Source organism: Strongylocentrotus purpuratus, unplaced genomic scaffold, assembly GCF_000002235.5.
Source record: "Strongylocentrotus purpuratus isolate Spur 01 unplaced genomic scaffold, Spur_5.0 spur5_scaffold_12, whole genome shotgun sequence".
NCBI classification, from domain to species: Eukaryota; Metazoa; Echinodermata; class Echinoidea; order Camarodonta; family Strongylocentrotidae; genus Strongylocentrotus; species Strongylocentrotus purpuratus.
The window spans coordinates 20,654,751-20,678,450 of NW_022145597.1; the positions used below are offsets into that span (position 1 = coordinate 20,654,751).

Consider the following 23,700-nt stretch of genomic DNA (forward strand, 5'->3'; position numbering starts at 1 on the left):
AGTTCTTTAAATGATAAAAATGTAATTGTCTCAAGTGAAAAAAGTCACATATCAGTTTACATGATTCTATTTTTTGTTTATTGCCAACATACAATTATTTAAAAAGCGGGGGAAAATATTTTAAAAATTAAAAAAAAAGATATATCAGAATTAGATCTAATAGGAAGCTTATTTACAATGCATTATTGACTTAATGGAGAAAAAGAATGCACGGCTAAGGACAAGCTTCATTGGAATCCACTAACCGAGAGATTTTTCTTGGTTATTATTCGTACAAAGTTTTATTTTTCATTTTTAGATTTCTATGCCAGATTGGCATTTTTGACACTTGAAGATTGTTTATTTCTTTCATTGAGTGATCTTAAGTGTTCGTCAGATTGCTCCCCATCTTACAGATGGCTCCACAAGGTTCATAGAATCCATTAATGAAATTTAAAAGAAATAAACAAACAACAACATAAAACTACAATAAACTCTACAATTAAAATAAAGAGTATGGACTAGTACTGAACTATTACTACGGGGTGGGCACTGTATATTGGAAATAACTGCACTAACTCGTTTTTCATATGGCATGCAAACAAAATATCAGGAAAATTGTTATTCTTCTATATTTTTTTGTCCTGAGGAAAACGAAAAAACTTTTATTAGCTTCATATCAATTTGCAATGTCAATACATCAGTTTTACACAGAAAAGATATTTAAGTTATACAAAATATGAAGAAGCACAGGTGAAGCATATTGCATAAAATAATCCAAATACAATCCCCAATCTTATCAAACTGATCACACTGTTGTTGTTTTTTTTAATAAAGATGAACACCTCTTGATCAAAATGCCTCTTAGCTTCACCTTTGAGAAGATCAAAATTTTGATGTTTTTTATTCTTTTTTATTTTGTATATATATATATGAAAACGACAAATTAAAATGATGGTTTTCAAAGCACCAAATAAACAAAACTCCTCATCAATTTAAATATGTATAATTGAAAGCTCTCTCAACCATTGAGCCATCATATTATTCTTCTATGTTTAATAGGTGTTTAATTAATAAATAGTGGCAACAGAGCCATTCATTAGTTGGGTTTACCAACCTGATTCGAACTGGGCACAATGTGGCGAATCCTGATTAGTTGGGCAAGCAAAATACAAAATACTACATTAATGACATGTTGTGAGGAACTGAAACCAAATCGGCCAAACTCATAATAACAATACCCACTGTAGCTAAGCATTCTTTGCTTTTATGAAATTCTGAATAGAATACCATCCTAATTCTATCATTTACCAACCTGATTCGAACTGGGCAAAATGTGGCAAATCCTGATTAGTTGGGCAAGCAAAATACAAAATACCACATTAATGACATGCTGTGAGGAACTGAAACCAAGTTGGCAAAACTCTTGATAACAATACCCACTGTAGCTATGCATTAATTTGCATTTATGAAATTCTGAATAGAATGTCATCCCAATTCTATCGTTTCCAGTGTTGACTAGAAATGGCCTATCAAAAATCACTAAATTCTTATATACAAGATGATTTCTTTCAAGGCAATGTTATGTATTCAGATGAAAGACCTTCAGAAATAGTTGAGGCATCAAGCAGGTATTGTACCATTCAGAAAAGACAGAAATTCATATTCACATTATGAAAAATAGATGAGAAAGACTGAGTTTAATTATTCTCACGTCACGACAAATTGATTTCAAACATACATATTTACAAATACAGACAGATCACATGCAAGGAGTATTAAGAAACTACAAAAGCAAGTTAAAATATTATTTCTCTTTTAATGTAAATGTCTCATAAAGCACTATCAATCAAACTTTTCAACGAAAAACAAAAAATAACAAACCTGTTTTCTTTATAACAAACCATGGCAAAAATCTGAGTAAACAATGTATGAAATATAAACTCTAATTAACTCTTTTGAATTTGGCTACATTTTGCTTCAAATCTGTGCATGAGCAAGCGTTCTAATGTTTTTAGAATAATTTTATTCAATATGGTTTATGAATAAGATACAATTTACTGTTAGAAGGCTGAATTGCAAATGCCTTTAAAATCATAATAGATATAATGGATACATTGTAAAAAGATAAAACAGATATGAAAATATTAAAAATAGCAGTAGCGACATGTTTTGAAAAAGGTGTAACATGAAAGTTCAGGAAATGACTCTTTAGCATATACACCTTCTTCAATACATCTCTCTTCTTTATTTCATTTCAGTGTTACTAGTGGTACTATTTTGTTGGTGTAGACAATATACTCTGAAAAGGATTTTTTTCTTTTGTATATCTTAGATTGTTTACCATATAGCACGTGTTGATTATTGATACTTTTTCATCAGAGTTTAATGAAGATTTCATCCTCATCACTAGTTGAAGAATGTCAATGCTGCATTTCGTTTCTATCAAAATATTGTCGACAAAGGTGTTCAGGGGCAATTACCCCCGAAGTACCCTTCCCAGAAAATTGGCCAATTTGTATGCTAAAAAATAGAGTGCTGCAAGAGTTAGAATTGAGAAAGCCGCATGCAATGGGGAGAATCGGATAACCGCAACTCACTTTTATCTTTGAAACAGAATGAGTGTATTGTACAAAACTTGGGGATAATATTGAAAACATCCGGTAGTTTGAGCGACTCCTTAGGTCTCTCAATTAACCCTAGCATAAGGAGGGTCGGAGGGCGTTCCACGTCGTTTCACCACGTAGTACGTCACTCCGACGGCGGCGGCAAGCACGATGATTGCGATGACGATTCCGATGATGATATTGGTATGGTTTACTGAAGATCCGTTCGTACATTGGCATTCTGGTGAGGTATCAGAACAAAAGTCAAAAAGCAAAATTGTTTAACCAGACCGCCCCTAGTAATAAAATTGGTCCTAAAATGGATCCCTGGGGCACTCCAAATCTAACTGCTTTATATTCAGTTTTATATCCTAGTACACCTCTGTACGCAGAGCTTCTACGTGTCATGATCCTGTGGTTTAATCACTAGAAATGCAAAGTTCATGGGCTTTATACCGCTACAGCACTTATGTCCTTGAGCAAGGCATTTTATCCACAATAGGCCTGTCTTCATCAGACCAAAGTTGCAAAATAACTCGCTAATGTGAATACAATTAAGAAGTTGGTGTAATTAACTCTGAACAGTGCCCTAAAGGAACTTTGTCGCTGGCAAAGTTATTGACCTCAATTTGACCGGACAGATAGCAGTTGCAATTAGCAGGCTATTTGATAGAGAAAATATCCTGAGAAATCTTGGTCTTGCCTCCTCCTTCTTCTTCTTCTTCTTTTCATGATCGTTTATACTACAAATTCTAACATTTTCTAGAGACACTCAGTGAGGCAGAAACCTGCTCAAAGAACAATGAACTGTTTCCTTACCTTTGCCCAAGTTGTCCTTTCCCTTGGTTTGCTGGACAAATGGCTGGAAAGTAGGAGTGGTCAGGTTCACTTGAAAGGCGAAGGTAGCGTTGAGGGAGTCACACTTGTAGAAGTCACCTAACGGAACAGTGAGTAACTCCTCTTTGGAACCATATGCTACTATCACTGGACATACATAGGAAGAGAAATGATTTAAAGACGCATAAGCATGGATTCTCATGAGGAATGAAAACATCCAGGTATTCACCTGATAGCAGCTGGGACCCGTTTCACGAAGCCATTTTTCAATGACTAATGATAAAAAATCAGTGACAAATCTGCTGATAACCAATCAGAAGCAAGGATTTTGGTAGCTTATAACAAAAACTGTCATTTGTCACTGATGTCAAGTTTTGTGAAACACCCCCCAGGTATTCACCTGATAGCAGGGACCCATTTCACAAAGCCTTTTTTCAATGACAAATGAAAAAAAATCAGTGATAAATCTGCTGATAACCAATCAGAAGCAAGGATTTCAGTAGCTTATAACAAAAACTGTCATTTGTCACTGATGACAAGTTTTGTGAAACACCCCCTGATCTTGTCAATCAGCAGGAGTGGCATTACTTTTTACAGCCAATAGGTTTTATGTAACCTATTTTAACCCCCACCAACTGCCCCATAAGGAAAGCTCACCATCATTAATTCCAATCAACTGCAGAGCTCCAAGAAAATCTAGAGGGGTAGGGGGGGGGGGGATATTTTTTGAAAGATCCAATATTTCGCTATGCAAGACTTGTACACCCATTAATGGCATCAGAAATGGCATCATGAAAACTGCTGGCATTATGTCTTTTAAATCATGGGAAAGCTTGAGGTATTTATTCATTTGGTATCCCAAACATTACCAGGAGTTACAAACATAATTTGACATTAACTGTGTCAATTTACTTCATATTTGGTCTAATTCTAGCTCAAGTAATGTTAAATGCTTATCAGTTATGAGATATACAGTAATCTTTGATATATTTTCCATAATACAATGTAGAAAACAGCTTGTGTGAGTGTGTGGTCGGGTTTATAGACATGCATCAAGCAAATACATATATGACTATTTAAATCTGCACCTGGCCTTTTAAGTCACCAAAATAGCTTGGACATGGTATCCTAGTTTTTCACATTAGGATGAAGCTAAAGCTGGGTGAGTGGCTTAAATTAATTTAATTGTACATCCCTCCCTCCCTCCCTCCATCTCTTCGCCATCCATCCATCCGTCTGTCAGTCAACCCACCCACCCACCCACCCATCCATACACCCATTCATCCATCCACCCATCCATCAATCCACCCGACCATCCACCCATCAACCCACCCACCCACCCACCCATCCATCCATCCATACGCCCATCCATTCATCCATCCGCCCATCCATTCATCCATCCATCCATCCACCCATCCGTCCATCCATCTATCCACCCACCCATCCACCCATCCATCCATCCATCCATCCATCCGCCCATCCACCCATCCATCCATCAATCCGCCCATCCACCCATCCATCCATCCATCCACCCACCCATCCATCCATCCATCCACCCACCCATCCACCCATCCATCCATCCATCCGCCCATCCACCCATCCATCCATCCATCCGCCCATCCACCCATCCATCCATCCATCCGCCCATCCATCCATCCATCCATCCATTCGCCCACCTGCCCGCCTGCCCGACCATCCACCCATCCATCCATCCATCCATCCATCCATCCATCCATCCACCCACCCACCCACCCACCCATCCATCCATCCATCCATCCATCCATCCATCCATCCGCCCACCCACCCACCCATCCATCCATCCATCCATCCATCCATCCATCCATCCATCCATCCATCTATCCACCCACCCATCCACCCATCCATCCATCCATCCATCCATCCATCCATCCACCCATCCATCCATCCATCCATCCATCCATCCACCCATCCATCCATCCACCCATCCATCCATCCATCCATCCATCCATCCATCCATCTATCCATCCATCCACCCATCCATCCATCCATCCATCCATCCATCCACCCATCCATCCATCCATCCATCCATCCACCCATCCATCCACCCATCAATCCACCCATCCATCCATCCATCCACCCATCCATCCATCCATCCACCGACCCATCCATCCATCCGCCCATCCATCCATCCATCCATCCGCCCATCCATCCATCCACCCACCCACCCATCCATCCATCCATCCATCCATCCATCCATCCATCCACCCATTCATCCATCCACCCATCCATCCATCTGCCTGCCCATCCATCCATCCATCCATCCATCCATCAATCCATCCATCCATCTATCCACCTATCCCTTCACTGATTGACTAATTAATTTATCCATTCATTCCTTCATTTATCTGCTCATTCATTCATAGACCTCATATTTCTTGAATGTCTGTATCTGACCACTTTGGTACTTACATGATTCTACATACAAATTCACTGTCATTTTGCTCAGCTTGTAAGAGTCCTTTGTTGTCGTAAAGTTCAGAATCAGCTGCCAAAAAGAAGCTCCGTCTGATGAAAACTCAACGACAAACTGCGAGGAACTGGCCGACTCACAAGAGGACTTTGCGATGGAAGCCGACGAAGGTATCTTTACTTGTGTGGCGTTTTTCTGTAAGGCAAAAGATCAGATTGCATGGCACATTGATTGTCTGTTCCAGAAACAATATAAAAATCATGATAATGATAATAATAGTCATGTTTATAATACATTATTGGTGATAATAATAATAATAATAATAGTAGTAATATTATTTATAACAATAATAATATTAATGATATATTATATCATAGCAACAAAAGCGGTCTAGCTCATGAGAGTGAACATAAACATAACGTACCTCTGGAGTGATCCAGTGGATCGGTCTAGCCTAAATCGGTCTAGGAAGTGAGTGACAATGGGGTCCAAAACTGCAATAAGCGAGTTCGTAAATAGCTCTGGAACGCATGACCCCAAAATATCCACAGATCTTTTACACGATGGATATGTCCCACTTGTGCATTTTAGAATAATCACTGCTATTATGTAAAAATGTGTAGAACAGGTGTCACATGCATATATTCACCTGTTCTACACATTTTTACATAATAGCAGTGAAGGGATGTTCCTTTGTCTACCTGAGGAACTGTATATTTTGTCCGCTTTCTTTGTCTGTTACGTTCATAGTGACTTCCACCTGTGTTTCAGATAAATGTACTGTTGGTGCATAAATGAATACTGATTACATAACTTTCATGAGCACGATCCGATTATTCATCTCAATGGTTTTACAATTTGGGTACGAATGACCTTTATCCACGTTAATGGCGCTGTTTGATGCTGACGCCTACAACGATCTGTTCCATAATTTTCATCACGTTTTACTACTTTAGCAGTCTAAATAGTTTCAGAAGTCACATTTCATGTTCTTGATTTTTCAATGGACATAATGAAGTAAGTTTTTGCTGAGAACTTCGATTAAACTGACAAGTATTTTTAACTTATCGCTATGAGGTTTGTGTGCCTGATTGTAACTGCTACTTTGTGCGGTGTGGTGAATAACTTTGTCGGGCTAGCAATGGGGAGTCCAGCCACTGAGTACCCTACCCAAATGCAGCCAGAAATCGATTCGGCAGCAGAAGGGTTAACTGCCGTCAAGAGGATATCTTATTCACGGGCAGAGCTATTGTCATTACGCAGCCCACCGTTCAAACTATCTGATGAGACCCATTTAACAATACAAGACGGTGGAATTTCGAAGAAAAGAAGAGGCCGGAGAGCTGGTAGGCACATTAAGAGAAAGATTCCAGTTAGGATTATACCACATCGATCAACAGTTCAATGGACTGAGCGCAATCAAAGAACATGTGCAAATGTAAAAATTCAGCTAAACCACCTGAAAGTCACCTTGCCTTCAGTGTACATGACTAATACACAGTCACTAAACAACAAATTTGATGAGTTTACAACTGTTGTTACAGAAGGTGATTTTGACATCATCTCGGTGAGCGAGACTTGGTTCACTGATGAAATACCTAATCAAGTGTATAACATTCCCGGTTACTCTATGTTTTCTAAGAATCGGACTGGAAGGCGTGGAGGGGGCGTGGCACTGTACGTCAGAGATGAAATGCACCCAACACCAATAAGTCTCATTACGGTACCATCACATCATGAGATTGTATGGGTTCAATTGCGCCCTCACCGACTGCCGCGCTCAGTGTCCTCCATCTTCGTAGCAACGCTATACAGTCCCCCCAACAACCCTGACAGTGACTCGCTGATCCAGCACATATCACAGGCCATTGATGATATTCTTGCTAAATTCCAACAAGCAGGAATCATTATTCTTGGGGATGTAAATCGCCTGAATCTAAGTCAACTCACCAACGGACATGGTTTAAAACAAGTGGTTGACAAAGCCACACGAAAAGACGCAATCCTTGATAAGATACTTACTAACATGCACAGCCTCTATTCCTCTATTGAATTGATGTCTCCAGTGGGCTGCAGTGATCATAGAGGGGTTAAGTGGCTGCCTAAAGTCTATCTGGTGAAGCATGCTAACCGTACCACATCAAGAACCATTCCACCGATGAAGGAATCTGGCATAAGACGGTTCGGGAATTGGATTGTTCTTCACAATTGGTCTAGTGTCACAAATGCAGATGATGTCAGTACCAAGTGTGACAACTTCTACAATGACCTCAATTCTGCCATTGAGTTATTCTTCCCATCAAGAGAAGTAAAGGTCCACTGCAAGGACAAACCTTGGATCACACCAGTGGTTAAAGAACTGATCAAACGCAGACAGGCTGCTTTCAGTAGCTGCAGTCCCGAGTGGTCCAGTTTGAAGAACAAAGTCATAAGAGAAATCAAGAAAGCAAAAGTAGATTACTACAAGAATCGGATCCAAAGACTGAAAAACCAGAACCCAAGTGCATGGTTTAAATTTGTTAAAATTGCGACTAGTAACTCATCACCACTCAATGTTATCAGGGTTCCTGGAGTGGAAATAACTGATAGCCAAGCCATTGCTAATGCAATCAATCATCACTTTACTGACATCTCAGCAAACGTTCCCCCATTAGACTTACAACAACTACCAGCGTATCAGCCCATAAACCCTTCAAGTGTCATGGAGATTCATCCATGGAAAGTGTACTGCGAGCTGAAAAAGACACCAGTTGGTAAAAGCTGTGGACCAGATGGAGTGTCCGCAAAGCTGATTAGTGAGTTCGCAGCAGAGTTGAGTTCACCCATATGTGACATCATAAACACTTCATATCGGGAAGGTAAAGTCCCGTCACAGTGGAAAAGATCTATTGTCGTTCCTGTCCCAAAGAAATCTCCTCCCACAATAGATCAACTGAGACCAATCTCCCTGACTGACCACTTTGCAAAATTGGCTGAACTCTTCATCTATCGCCAACTACTGGCAGATATCGAACCTAACATTGACCCTCAACAGTATGGAAGTCGGAGAGGAAACTCCACTGCTCATTATCTCGTCAATCTTCTACATTTCCTCCACACCAATGCTGATCGGCTCCAAACTGTTTCCACCATTGTTGTAACTGATTTCTCAAAAGCTTTCGACTTAGTCAATCACAATATCGCAATAAATAAACTCTTCACAATGGGTGCTCGACCATCCCTGCTGCCATGGATCAGTAGCTTTCTTCATGGACGAGAACAGATGACAAGATACAACGGAGTACTTTCATCTTCCCTTACTCCAGTTGGAGGTGTACCCCAGGGTACTCGCCTTGGGCCAGCAATTTTCCTAGCGTTGATTAATGACGCATTGACAGACGCAGCAGGTATATCCAGATGGAAATACGTCGATGACATAACCTTCGCAGAAAGCCGCAGACGAGGGTCTTGCAACATGATGCCCTCCACCTTGACGCTGTTCCATCAATGGTGTTTAGATAACGGTCTACGCATCAACTCGTCAAAGTGCAAATCGATGAGAGTGTCCTTCTCACGGACCGAACTTCCACCTTTGCATCTTGAGCTAGATGATACAACTCTGCAGGAAGTGAAAGAGCTCAAGCTTCTGGGTGTCATACTGCAGCATAACCTACGTTGGGACAGCCACGTTCGTGATATCACAGGAAGGGCATCGCGAAAATTCTACATTATTCGGGCCCTAAAGCGTTATCGCGCCCCTGTGGAAGATCTACTCACAATTTACACGTGCTACATTCGACCTGTGCTTGAGTACTGTGTTCCAGTTTGGAATTCATCCATTCCATCTGAACAGGCCAATGATATCGAGAGAGTCCAGAGGAGAGCCCTCCGTATTATTTTTCATGATCGATACCACAGCTATGAACATGCCCTCAAGATTTCAGGTCTACAATCCCTCTCTGACAGAAGGGAACATCTGTGCCTAAGGTTCGCAGAATCGCTCTACAAGCACTTTCGCGACTGGCTTCCAGAGATGCAGAGCACGAATCGACGATTGAGACACAGTGATAGATTGAGAGACTTTAAATGCCGAACAGAAAGACTGAGACACAGCACTCTTCCTTACTTGGTAAGGACTCTGAACGAACATTTTTTCTGATGCCAATAATTTTGTATGTCTGATATTCACCTTGCTGTAATATAAAATGTAATGCACTCCTTGTGGGGAGTATTTGCCAGTAATTGTGCAATAGGTATTTAATCATTGAATTTTTAAATCAATTTTTTCAATTATTTCATATCTAATTGTGATTTAAAATGTATATTAATAGCATTGCATTTTAAAGAACGAGTAATACTTGAATATTAATGAATTAACACCGAACACCTAGTACTTAGCCAATAGGTATTTAATCATTGAATTTTTAAATCAATTTTTTCAATTATTTCATATTTAATTGTGATTTAAAATGTATAGTAATAGCATTAAATTTTAAAGAACAAGTAATACCTGAATATTAATGAATTCACACCGAACACCTAGTATTTAGCCAGTGCAATATGTTTATTTTAATATTTTTATTATCAACAAATTTGAATATTCTTCACGAATTTGCAATGTAATTCACTTTATTTCTTAATCCATCATGAAATCCAATTTCAAGATTTCCAATATGTTTTACCAATGACAAAAAATCAACCCTTCGGCATGCCATATTCGTAATAGTAATGGTTTTAATGATTAATTTCAATAGTATATTTTTAGAATGTTTCAAGTTAAGAATTTCATGCTTATTAATTGAAATTAATGATAGTTGCCATTATAATTGTCATTTGTTCACTTTTATTTGAATTTCAATGTTGATTGCCTAGACTGTTTTAATATATTATTGTATAATTGCTTTTATCATGTATATACATTGTAAACTTTTGTAACCATTGCAATTCAGTCTTTGGACTGCGAGAATGGATACTTATCAATAAAATCCTTCAATCATCTGCCCATGTGCAAATCCTAATTATGAACTCGCTTATTACACTGAAGGAAGTCAAGATTAGGTCTAGAAACAAATGATGAGCCTACCGGTACGTACAATGTATGTTATTGTTCCATCAAAGTCCATCAGCATACACAGCTTTCCGGCTTTGTCCTTCACTTTCCATCTGGGTTCAGGGGCAGATGTTGTCACTGCCGTGGTGATTGTGATACAAAAGAAAATTGAAGAGAAATGGAAAAATATCATATTTTTTTCAATATCACCTTCGCTGTTGGAAAACAAAGGGAAATACAAATTACTGGGCAATCCAAGCTTTGTTATCTGTCAATTTGTATGAAAGCAGAAAACAGGAGAACCAGTATGGTGAAAGTTTCATATAAATTGACCTATAACAAGGAACTTAAAAGAGTTTGAAATACAAGATCACTATATCTATGCGAGTCTCAAATTGGCTATTTGGTCAGTGGATTGTGACATGCACTCTCCATGATTATTCTCCCGTATGTCAATTAAAAAAAAGGGTAATAATAAATTTGCCTCGGAATAGAATTGTCTAGATAGATGGCGCTATAGAAATGCCTACCGGTATTATTATTATTATTATCATTATTATTATTATTATTATTATTATTATTATGTTTTTCTCCTCATGCTTTTCTTTCTTAAGGCAATACTGAACATTTATTATGGATAGCGGTTCATTACCGGTCCTCTAAGAAAAGATAAAAAGAAAGACCCTCCTGAGTTATACATTTTTGGAAATAAATGACATATTAGTCATCTTGTGTCTTGAATGAATGGGTGAGTTGTCCTGTACTACATTACAGTGACATTACCGCTTCAGCCAATTTAAAGTGCTCATACGTATAGTGATTACAACTTTCAACAATTCATAACTTTACCATATTCCCTCAGATTTAAATGAAACTTACATCCGTTTGCTTCACTGATTTTTCTGCTTTCGTTTAGAGTACCGGTAGTTGTCTATTTGGGTGGGTAATGTTTCTATGTATGGATCATAGATGATGATTGGTAGATAACTAAGGTGGCTGAGTGACATGCTGTGGCGCGAAAAGACGCATCCAAAACGCAGAATACATATAACACTCTTATTTTTGATCGGTATTCTTTTCACTTTAGCAAGATTTTATATCTCATCTAAGACACGCCTTTTTGTGATGCGATAACCACATAAAAATGTCCAGAACAAAATTTCACTCTTATCATTTAAAGCTCCACTGCACTACTTATAGCTATTTGCACCCTCTATATAGTAAACAATGCCTAACGGTGACCATTGGTCCCCCATGATCCTCTTTTTCTTATGTTAAGTGAGAGCTGATTTGATGAGATAACCACCTGTGCAGTGACCTTGCAGGGTGGTCTAATCCCTCCTGTAAACTAGTACAGATGGGCTTTAATGTTCAGCCAATAAATTCACTCTCTGCAGGTTTCTAGGGCAAGAGAGCTTGAACGAGATGTTTTTAAATTTTCCACTATGAGTGTGTCAAAGCGCTAATAGTACACCTGTCAGATGGACGAAATTGACCAGAAGCAAAATACATTCCCTGCATCCATGGACAAGCTGTGCTTACCTGGTAGTGTTGTAGATGTGGTGGTCATGTTGCTGGGAGAGGTAGTCATGTTACTGGGTGCGGTAGTCATGTTACTGGGAGCGGTAGTCATGTTGCTGGGTGTGGTAGTCATGTTGCTGGGTGCGGTAGTCATGTTACTGGGTGTGGTAGTCATGTTGCTGGGTGTGGTAGTCATGTTACTGGGTGTGGTAGTCATGTTGCTTGCTGCTGTGGTCATGTTACTTGTAGTTGTAGTTGTTGGAGCTGCAGTGGTTGTTGTAGCTGCAGCGGTTGTTGGAGCTACAGTGGTTTTTGGAGCTGCAGTGGTTGTTGGAGCTGCAGTGGTTGTTGGAGCTGCAGTGGTTGTTGGAGCTGCAGTGGTTGTTGGAGCTGCAGTGGTTGTTGGAGCTGCAGTGGTTGTTGGAGCTGCAGTGGTTGTTGGAGCTGCAGTGGTTGTTGGAGCTGCAGTGGTTGTTGGAGCTGCAGTGGTTGTTGGAGCTGTAGTGGCTGTTGGAGCTGCAGCGGTTGTTGAAGCTAGCACTGCAAACATTTTGGAGAAAAATCAAAACAATTAAAGAAATAAGAGATGGACAAGTAAACTACCGGTACAACAAATACAAGGAAAATCCAACATTAATAGCAAACTATTTTTTAATGGAGAGCAGATAAATCAGAGAAGCACACTAGTGAAATTTGAATAAAATCAGACAAAAAAAAATCAGACAAATTATGAATTTGTGCAACTTGTAATCACTACACGTATGGGAACTTCAAATTGGCTGAATTAGTAATGCCACTGTGATGTAGTACCAGACACTAACTTTCCCATAATTTGTTCCAACACGCAAACTTTCAAAAAGCATTTTTTCCAAAATGTATGACACAGGGGGTTCTTTTCTTTGTAGAGGGCCTATGATGAAATATTATCCATAATATATTTTTAGTAGTGCCCCGAGGGAGAAGGCACTTTGGAGAAAAATATAAATTAATGATATTTTTGTAAACAGAACAAACAGGAGAGTTATCCATGAATACGTCACATTTCACCGACAAAATTGGCAATTTGAGATTTGCATAGCTTTAGGGATTTCATATTACAAGCAGTCATAACTCTTTTATCATGGATATTTTAATCTGTTTCCAAGTTAGCATACAATCAATACAGTCAGATAATGTGTATTTTTCTTCCTTAGTTCCCTTTACATTATTTATTTATGATCACACACGTAGCGCATGACAGTACGCCACCCATGCCATAAATTTTGAAATGATATGCAACTAAAATTATGAGATTAAAGTCTAAAGTTTGTGTGGGCAAAGTCATAATTTCAGCACAAAACAAAGCTACACATTGCATACATCAGATATATGTCTACTACACACTATCACAGTGGTGTACATTTTTCTAGGTCAAATAACATTTGAACATGTATAACATGTAATCAACACAGGCTTCATCTATTCAGCATTTGATAAACAGTTTAACATTCTATAGCATCATCTGTTGGTGTAAAAAAAAAAAGAAAAAAAAAAAGTTGGGACACTTTAAAGTAGGCCTGAGTCAAACCGTTTAACCGACGGTTATCCGACCGCATTCATCAAAACCGTTTAGCATTTCTCGCTCCGGTTAACCGTTATTTGCATACATATTGGAATGTGCTAATAGCCGATGATAAAGATAATCAAAGAAACCGCAGTGTAATGTTACACCCTGGCCGCTGCGCGCCAGCTTTCTGGCAGCAGTAATCCCCATGAATGAATTTGTAAACAATAAAACAACCAGCCCCCTTCTCTCTTTTCTCACCCTCTTTATTCCCTTCTCTCTGCAATGTGTTCATCGCTCATGTACCTTTTCTTATTACTGCACTCTGCAGCTCACAACTTTCTAAATGTTTACACATTCGATGGTCAGTTCCTCTCACATCCCTTCTCCCCCGAGTCTCTCTCTCTCTCTCTCTCTCTCTCTCTCAATATTAATATCCATCCCTTGCCGACTCGCCCCCTAAAATAATGTTCATATATAAATAAAATACAAAAATATTGATAACAATATAATTGAAGTTTTAGAAATATCAATAAACAAAGTCTTGGATATTGTGAGTAATTTAAGTTTTTGATCATTCTTCAATTCAGCCGATTAACACAGCCACCCTTTCTATCTAGTCTCACTTGTTTTACTTCTTTACTCTCTCGTGTCCCTGCCTCGTCCATGCAGGGACATGCATGGACATGCTAGCCCATGCATGCTCTCTCTGTCACACACACATGTACACACAAACCTCCGGCGCCCAAATACACTGTACATACACACAGATGGAGAGCTCATGCTTGTCACATGCACACATGTGGGCGTGGCTTCTTGACCTCCCACTGAACTGGGTACGGTGAAAGCACGCGCGGTCACCAACCTGTAATTTATGCTGGTATCAAACTCCACCCACATAGCTAGAGAACCTTCCTGATTGGTCACTAACTTGGATCAGCTCATTGCAGGGTGTGTCTTGGGTGTGTGTGATACACACTTCCACATAATTTCATATGGCAATGATACATGCGGATAGCATACGAAGAGCGGCACTAGAGGTCGGGGCGTGGCCGAGTCAAAGGATACGTCACACTTCATGCATATTCATTATACAGCGCGCGCGTAATACAAACGCGACATAATGCTAGTCATAATGCCAGTGCGGCATGCATGTACTTCTCAGATCCTCATTCGACCAAATACAATGAAAACGATTACCGGTGCTCTCAAATTTAGTCATATTTTGTCATAAAATAATGTTCCGCTTGTGATTCATTCATTCATTCATTCATTCATTCATTTATTTCGGTTTATTGTGTCAAAATTCAATGTTAAAACAGTCGGCGACTGATACAAACAAAGATTACAAAGTTCAAAGAAATAAAGAGAAATTACAAAATAATCATGTACATCAATATGGAACGATCACATATTAGTTTAAGGAATAAATTAACAATGATGAGAATGGTAACTTCAATATATTGCAAAGATTACAAAGTTCAATAAAGAGAAATTACAAATACATGTACATTAATATGGAACGATCACATATTAGTTCAAGGAATAAATTAACAATGATGAGAATGGTAACTTCAATATATTGCAAAGATTACAAAGTTCAATAAAGAGAAATTACAAATACATGTACATTAATATGGAAACGATCGCATATTAGTTCAAGGAATAAATTAACAATAATGATAATGGAAACTTCAGTATATTTCACATCATACATAAAACAAATCGAACTTACATGGATGAGTGGGTAAAAAAAAGGTAACAAAGAGAGAATGGACAAAGCATTTCATTTCCTTTTCTCGTAATATTTAGATTTTGAGCCTTTACATTTTAAACACAATTAACATAAATTGATAGGTATGTGATGGTGATATTAATTGTGATGTGGGGACATTTTTAACATATTAATCGGATTTACATGTTTTAAAAATAAACAACTCTATACTAGTAAATATGAAGAAAGTTGGAAATTAAGAAATGAAAAGGGCACCTGTAGAAGATCTAAAGAAACACCTCAAGTTCCGCTCCTTTATTAATGTGTTCTTTATATCACAGACCCGACCGCTAGTGCCGCTCATACGACCTCTAGTTCTGCCCCTTTATTAATATGTTCTTTATATCACAGACCCGACCGCTATATAGTGCCGCTCATACGACCTCTAGTTCTGCCCCTTTATTAATATGTTCTTTATATCACAGACCCGACCGCTATATAGTGCCGCTCATACGACCTCTAGTTCTGCCCCTTTATTAATGTGTTCTTTATAATTATGACAGACCCGACCGCTAGTGCCGCTCATACGGCCTCTAGTTCTGCTCCTTTATTAATGTGTTCTTTATATCACAGACCCGACCGCTAGTGCCGCTCATACGACCTCTAGTTCCGCCCCTTTATTAATATGTTCTTTATATCACAGACCCGACCGCTATATAGTGCCGCTCATACGACCTCTAGTTCTGCCCCTTTATTAATGTGTTCTTTATATCACAGACCCGACCGCTAGTGCCGCTCATACGACCTCTAGTTCTGCCCCTTTATTAATGTGTTCTTTATATGACAGACCCGACCGCTAGTGCCGCTCATACGACCTCTAGTTCTGCTCCTTTATTAATGTGTTCTTTATATGACAGACCCGACCGCTAGTGCCGCTCATACGACCTCTAGTTCTGCTCCTTTATTAATGTGTTCTTTATATGACAGACCCGACCGCTAGTGCCGCTCATACGACCTCTAGTTCTGCTCCTTTATTAATGTGTTCTTTATATGACAGACCCGACCGCTAGTGCCGCTCATACGACCTCTAGTTCTGCTCCTTTATTAATGTGTTCTTTATATGACAGACCCGACCGCTAGTGCCGCTCATACGACCTCTAGTTCTGCTCCTTTATTAATGTGTTCTTTATATGACAGACCCGACCGCTAGTGCCGCTCATACGACCTCTAGTTCTGCTCCTTTATTAATGTGTTCTTTATATGACAGACCCGACCGCTAGTGCCGCTCATACGACCTCTAGTTCTGCTCCTTTATTAATGTGTTCTTTATATGACAGACCTGACCTCTCGTTCTGCTCCTATAACCTGTTGTGTATAATTTACTGCAGTATCTTCTAAAAAACTGCGTTCTAACCATTCATTCCATAAAACTTGATAAGATCATGTTTTAAAGTTTTGTTCCCACTTAATTTTTGCTCATTTTAAACATTCAACTACATAAACATTTACATGTAAATCAATTTCAACAACCTAAAAAATAAAGATCACAAACAAATATTCAGCTTGGTTGAGTGTTATTATATTGCCATTAAGTTCACATTATAAAATGGTAATGTATCGCATAGATTATGTATGGAGTTTCTAGACTGAACCGATGAACGTTATTTTTATGTACTTAACAAAGATTTTGTTAACAAACTTCTCCATCAACTCAAATTTACACTGGAAGAAAAAAAACTGTGACCTGATAAAAAAATAGAATGTGCTTTACCACAGAACTAGTTTTTAATAAAAAGTTTGTTTTCTTTCAAAGATTGGATCAGAAAAAAATTATAAAAATGCTACAAACCCTGTGATCAGGGGCGGCGATCCCGGGGGGACACGTCCCCCCCCCCCCCCCCTCATTTTTTTTTTAGGGGGGGATCGTCCCTCCCTGAAAAATTGAAAAAGTGAGAAAAAAAGTGTATATCAAATACTGACTAAAGACTGCAACAAACTTTTAGGCTCTGGAGGGCCCTAGAGTGCAGCGTTTAGACAAATAAAAATGCAAAAATCTTCTCGCTCCGGAGCTACGCTCCCTCGCATAATATTCTCTAAAGTGTACACTAAATATTCTAGAAAAGTGAAGTGTGAAAAAGGTATATTGCTTGTTTTTATACTATTCTTTTGCTAATTAAACTGCATGTAATTTGTTAATACAACAAAACTTCAAAAACCTGTGAGGGGATAGTCACTTCCGTAACCTCTACCCCTCTCGTTTACTTTGCCTTCTCGCCTTGGCGTAATGATGAGGAGGGGGGGGGGGGGCTTGGGGGGCAGTTGCCCCCTAATAAAATTCAAACTTGATTTATTTCTAACTCGATACCAGTGATTTACAAATGTTGCTGAAATGGTATGGTTTTTCCCTGAGCTTCTGGGGGCTCTGCCCCCTGGACCCCACCAAGGGTCCTATGGCTGGCCCCTGTTTGCTCATCTGACCGTTATTAAATGCCTAAAACCCCTGAGCTTCATGGGCCTACGCCCCTGGACCCCACCAGGGGCTCTAAGACAAGCCCCTGGATGCTCATCTGACCGTTATTAAATGCCTAAAACCCCTGAGCTTCATGGGCCTACGCCCCTGCACCACACGCCACTTTACGCTCCACTTGCTATGCTCCATTTGCTCTACCTAATAAAATACTTTAGCCTCCCCCTCTATGAAAAACGTTCCGCGAGGCCTGCATGTACAATGTTAGAGTGGGGATGCGGATTCCCCCCCCCCCCCCCCCGGTCTTGAAAAGAAATCGCCGCCCTTGCCTGTGATACCACATACAGTATTGGATTGTACAAATTTAACTTTTTCAGCAAATGACTTTAGTATCAAACATAATATGCCCAGTCTGACAATATAAAATATCAAGTATCCAATATCAAGTATTTCACAACAATAATAAAAAATAAGTAATCTATTTTCCCTTTATTATGTAAGCTCCCCCCCCCAAAGTTTTTATGGCTGGCCATACAAAATATTACAACCCAAAACAAAACAAAACAAAAATTCACCATCTTGCGTGCAGGGTTGGGTTAAAATATAATTGAGAGCAGAAAGAATGACAGTATCATCTTTCTGACGACGTATTTGGGCTTTTCAATAGCTCATGCTAAAATGAATTTATGAGCTATATATTTCTTAATATATATTTATATTTATATTTATATCTATTTTGTTTTCAGTGATATTTTTTATATATATTTGTCTAAACTCTTAAACCTCAAATTACAACACGTAATTACCAATTTGACTATCATTATTTTTTTGATTTTTAAAAAAAACAACTAAGAAATGCATATAAAATATATGAGATACTGAAACACTTACTGATGCATTCATTAGAGCCAATGTGTTGACTACATCGATAATAAGCACGAGTTGAATACTTGTCGGTTGTCAGTCAAAACAAACTTTACAAAGACATGAGGAGTATAACCTTGAAATCACATCAACACTTATGTATAATACTCATGCTGGTTTCTATATGAGCAAAAAAGGAATCATCTTTAACAGTGCTCAATGAAACTATGAAGGGTTTCGTTCAATTAAAAAAAAAATCATATTTATTTGCTCTGACATATTTCCCTTTGCTTTTTACAACTTCATAGTCAGGCCCTAGTAACTGATTATTTTCACTATGACATGAATTGTTGAAATGAACAGATAACCAATACTATAACTTGTTCATGGATTTGAATATTATATGTTATTCGATGGAAACTTGAATACATACAAACTCATTTTTTGGTTTTGGCAGAGTTGACTTTGCCTTTCCAGTGCTACAGCATCAAAAGGAATTCAGGTCGCTGAAGCTCGTAGATTTATATCCTGAACATGTCAAATGTACCACTTAAACATATTTTCATAGATGATACAAAAATGTCCCCACATCACTTAATCACATAATACTGGACACTACTAGTTGCAGGACATATTTGTGTCAAGCTATTGTTATGCATGCTGAGTAATAAAGGAGCAAACGTAAATATACTGGACCTCAGTAGGGACATCAAAGGATACATAACCATCTGTTTTATTAGAATTTGTATTTTTTCTTTAATTCTAAAAAGAAAAGAAAAAAAAAAGATTCTTGTTGTTGTTAAAAACCTGCATTGTAAGTAATGGTCACTGAACCGATTGATCAATGGCTGCACTAAAATTCATATTAAAATTTCTCTTTTATGATTAAACAAAGTATTTTGGACATCTATCCTCAACATCAAGCTAGGGATGAGCAAAATATAAATCAGCTGTTACATACCGTACGTGTTCGAGTTTGTATCGCGTGCGCTGTATAATGAATATGCATGAAGTGTGACGTATATTTTGACTTGACCACGCCCCCGACCTCTAGTGCCGCTCTTCGTATGCTATCCGATACATGCAGGGAGCTCTCTCCCTGATGACATGTGCAAACATTGCATTGCAAAGGCATATATATAAACACATCACAGATCAGCTATCTTCACAGAGTAACTTTGCAAGGTTAATCATGATATCAAATTCAGATGAGGAATAATAAGACATGTTTTATGTTGTTTATTACTGGTCTCTGTTTATCAGGATGACCCAATTTGTGCCATAGTCCAGGGCTGGGAATGCTCAGCCCGACAGTCTGAAGACCAGCAGGGTTCCGAGCTACAGCACTATTACAAATACTGTATTTTCACTTTTTCAGATTATTATTAAACGGTTAAACGTAACCGCCCGTATACTTTTAACGGTTAACCGTTTAGCACAAAAACCGTAATGACTCAGGCTTACTTTAAAGTGTTGATTGGTAACTCTAATTAAATAGACCCTACATAGATGTAATGTATGAAGGGGTGACCCAAGTTCGCGGGCATTTTAGAACATATTACAAAATGTGATATTCGATCTATGATTTCTCATATTCTACACAAATTTAATTATTTCAATTATTACCAAATGGACGGCAAAGTTTTTTTACTACAAATTGGTTCAAGTAGAAAATTTATCGTCGAAGGATTTCAAAGATATAGCGATCTAAAAATTCAATATCCGATCGTGCGTGCGGGCTGCACAAAAAAAAAGTCTTAAAAACAACGAGACCTAAACTTCACGCACAGGGGTTTAGATACAGCTGATGTATACAAAAATATGATACATCAAAAAAAAGTTGATAATTTTTCTGAACGAACGCAAAAGACTGCAAAATTTTCTGATCTTTTGACTTTTTGACAATATTTTCAAAATTTCACACCCAATTCTAAAGAAAATTTCGTTTTGATTTTCGAAATCTTACTGATTTTTAGAGATAGTGAACTATTCTAGACTCTAGGTCTAGGTCACGCGCGAACTTTGGTCACACCACCATATACATATGCCTGGCAACATTATTTCTAGATCTAGAGTAGTAGTAGGCCTAATGTTAGTACTAGATCTAGACTAACTAGAGTAGAGGGGTCTAGATTCTAGATCTAGAGTCTCATTATCAATTTGAAATATTTTTCCAATAACGTAGTCTCAGCAGAAAACCCAATAATTATCACTGAGAGCTAGTTATAATTATATCAGCTATCAGACTCAGTATCAGATCAGAGATTGAAGCTTTTGCCATTTTGGCCTAGATTGTATTTGTAGGCTACATCATACATAGTCTATTGCATGTAAGATGTGTAGCCTACACATGCACACTGCACTGTCTGTAGGCCTACTAATACTAGAGGTCCGACATCGACATCAACTTGAGAACCTTTCCGGGCTAATATTACTTGCTTTAGATGTTAAGTTTTTTTAACATTATAATTCAGAACTTTAACTGTCATATGACTTACCCAGAAAGACTAACGACAGTTTCCATGAAAAACGCGCCATGATTGGGAGCTGGAGTGGAATTTCTGTTTCGGTTTCTCCGGTTCATAAAAAAATTCAGCTTGGAAGTCAACCATTAATTTTCGGAAATTACTCTCTACCCTTGTACGTCACCTGACGCCAGCGCACTCACGTGACATTCATCACGCATGCACTTTTAAAAAAAAAAAACAATTTTGTTTTATTTCTCCAGATGTGTAATACAAACCATGACATACAATTGAATAAAATAAACGTGTTCAATATTGATGCTTTTACATAAACATAATTAAACACAAACTTATTTGAAGTATGATATAACTTAGCAACAAAATAAACGTATAAGTACCTAAACATAATATGTCAATTGTAAATGTTATTAACTTATATATTACAAAAAAAACAAATCTGGAGATAATTTTACTGAAACAATCCTGCCCCCTCCCTGCCCCCTCCATCACACAGACATACTCACCCTCTATCACACAAACATACTCACCCACTCACACACATACTCACCCACCCACCCACCCACCCCCCCCCCCACACACACACACACACACAGTACTCACTCAGTAGATGTCTGCCAACATTCTCAACTTAAGAAAATATACTAAATAAGTTATCCAGGCCGCAAAATCGAGTTACGCTTTTAACAAGCTCACGGTGGAGAAGAAAGCAAATCTTAATTAATCTTAAGCTGCTCCCACTTTAAGAAATGTGATCCTAGCTTTCCCATTTTAATTGCTAATTCTTTTCCTCATCCCTATACTTAAAAATGCTTTTTTTCATCTTTTCTAAAGTTAGTACTCGCCCCCCCGATCTTGACATAAATGTAACATACTTCACCATGAAAATGATAGTATTACACATTTTTATTCTATATGAACTACCTACCAACCCAACAAATATATCTCGCCATTCTAAATCTTTAATTTCATCTAACTCAAAAAGTTGTATTAAAGCCTGCCATAACCTTTGAACGCTCCCACAAGATAAAAATAAATGTTTGTATGTTTCTATTTCCTGCTTACAAAACGAACATAAATTATCACCAACAAAACCAAATCTATGAAGATGCTCATTAGTGTATATGGCTCCATGCAATAATTTAAATTGAAATTCACGTTGTTTTCTAATGAGTATAGTAATTCTTGGTCTAACAAATATTTCTTTTAATTCTTTATCTATAAAATCATAATTATTTTGCCCATCCCTTACCTGCAAATCATACGTTCGTTGCAGTGCTTTGATGAAATAATCATAGATTGTTCTTGAACCCACATCCACAAACTGTATTTTTTTACTAGAAATATGGAAATAAGTATTAAAGCTTATCAAATCAACCTCGAGGAATTCTATTAACCCTGAATCATCCTTCCATAACCTGGGTATCGCATCATAAATATCAATAATCATAAGCAAATTATTACCTTTCATACCGAGGTTCATAAAATATTTAACAGGCTTAACATGACCTTTCTCAACCAAATGATTCAGTTGAACAATCCCTCTTTCAAACAAGTATCTATCAAATATACTTTTTCCATTTATACATATATTCTGATTATTAAAAATAATTGGATTAATATAACCCTCCAAATATCTTAAATTACTTGTCTCTTGCCATGCTTGCAACATTTCCATATAGTATGGTGGAATATCTAAAACGAGTTTAATCTTGTTTAAATCATAATCACATAAAAAAATAAATCTACCACCCACAAACTGTAAGCAATGATCAAAAAACAATTTCCATCCCAAACTTTTCTCTCCATATAAAAGACGTTTTATCCACATTATGCGCTGTATTTTAACGGACATTTCAAAATTAATCATTCTTAATCCTCCAAAGTCATAATCCTGATACATTATTGCCCGTTTAATTCTATCTTTCCCCCTCCATATGAATTCAAATGAAATTTTTGCAACTTCTTTATATACCCAATGAGGGACAATAACGAGAGATGAAATATAATTTAATTTTGAAAGCGCATAAGTTTTTAGCAAATGTATTTTACCCATAATAGTTAAATCTCTTTGTTTCCACCATACAAGCAATTTTTTTATTTTACTTAGAATTTCTTTATAATTCAAATCATCTTTTAATCTTCGATCTAATGAATAACTAAACCCTAAAATATGTATTTCCTTAACCAAATTTCCAAATAAAGGCC

At 37.9% G+C, this 23,700-nt stretch overlaps 1 protein-coding gene across 1 annotated transcript; it reads right to left on the reverse strand.

The window, feature by feature from the left end:
• Positions 1-127: 127 nt before the first annotated feature.
• LOC115922696 (mucin-5AC-like) lies at positions 128-21,650 on the reverse strand. Its single transcript, XM_030982077.1, has 6 exons — positions 21,508-21,650; positions 12,443-12,961; positions 10,944-11,038; positions 5,871-6,066; positions 3,405-3,569; positions 128-2,826 (listed from the first exon to the last, which is right to left on the reverse strand). The coding sequence occupies exons 1-6, from the start codon at positions 21,545-21,547 to the stop codon at positions 2,669-2,671; spliced, it is 1,173 nt and encodes a 390-aa protein (XP_030837937.1). The 5' UTR covers positions 21,548-21,650; the 3' UTR covers positions 128-2,668.
• Positions 21,651-23,700: the final 2,050 nt, after the last annotated feature.

Coding starts and splice junctions, on each gene's coding strand:
- LOC115922696 (XM_030982077.1), bottom strand. CDS start 21,547: ATGGCGCGTTTTTCATGGAAACTGTCGTTAGTCTTTCTGG. Junction 11,039..12,442: donor CACATCTACAACACTACCAG/GTAAGCACAGCT, acceptor TCACCACGGCAG/TGACAACATCTGCCCCTGAA. Junction 6,067..10,943: donor ATGGAACAATAACATACATT/GTACGTACCGGT, acceptor TTTGCCTTACAG/AAAAACGCCACACAAGTAAA.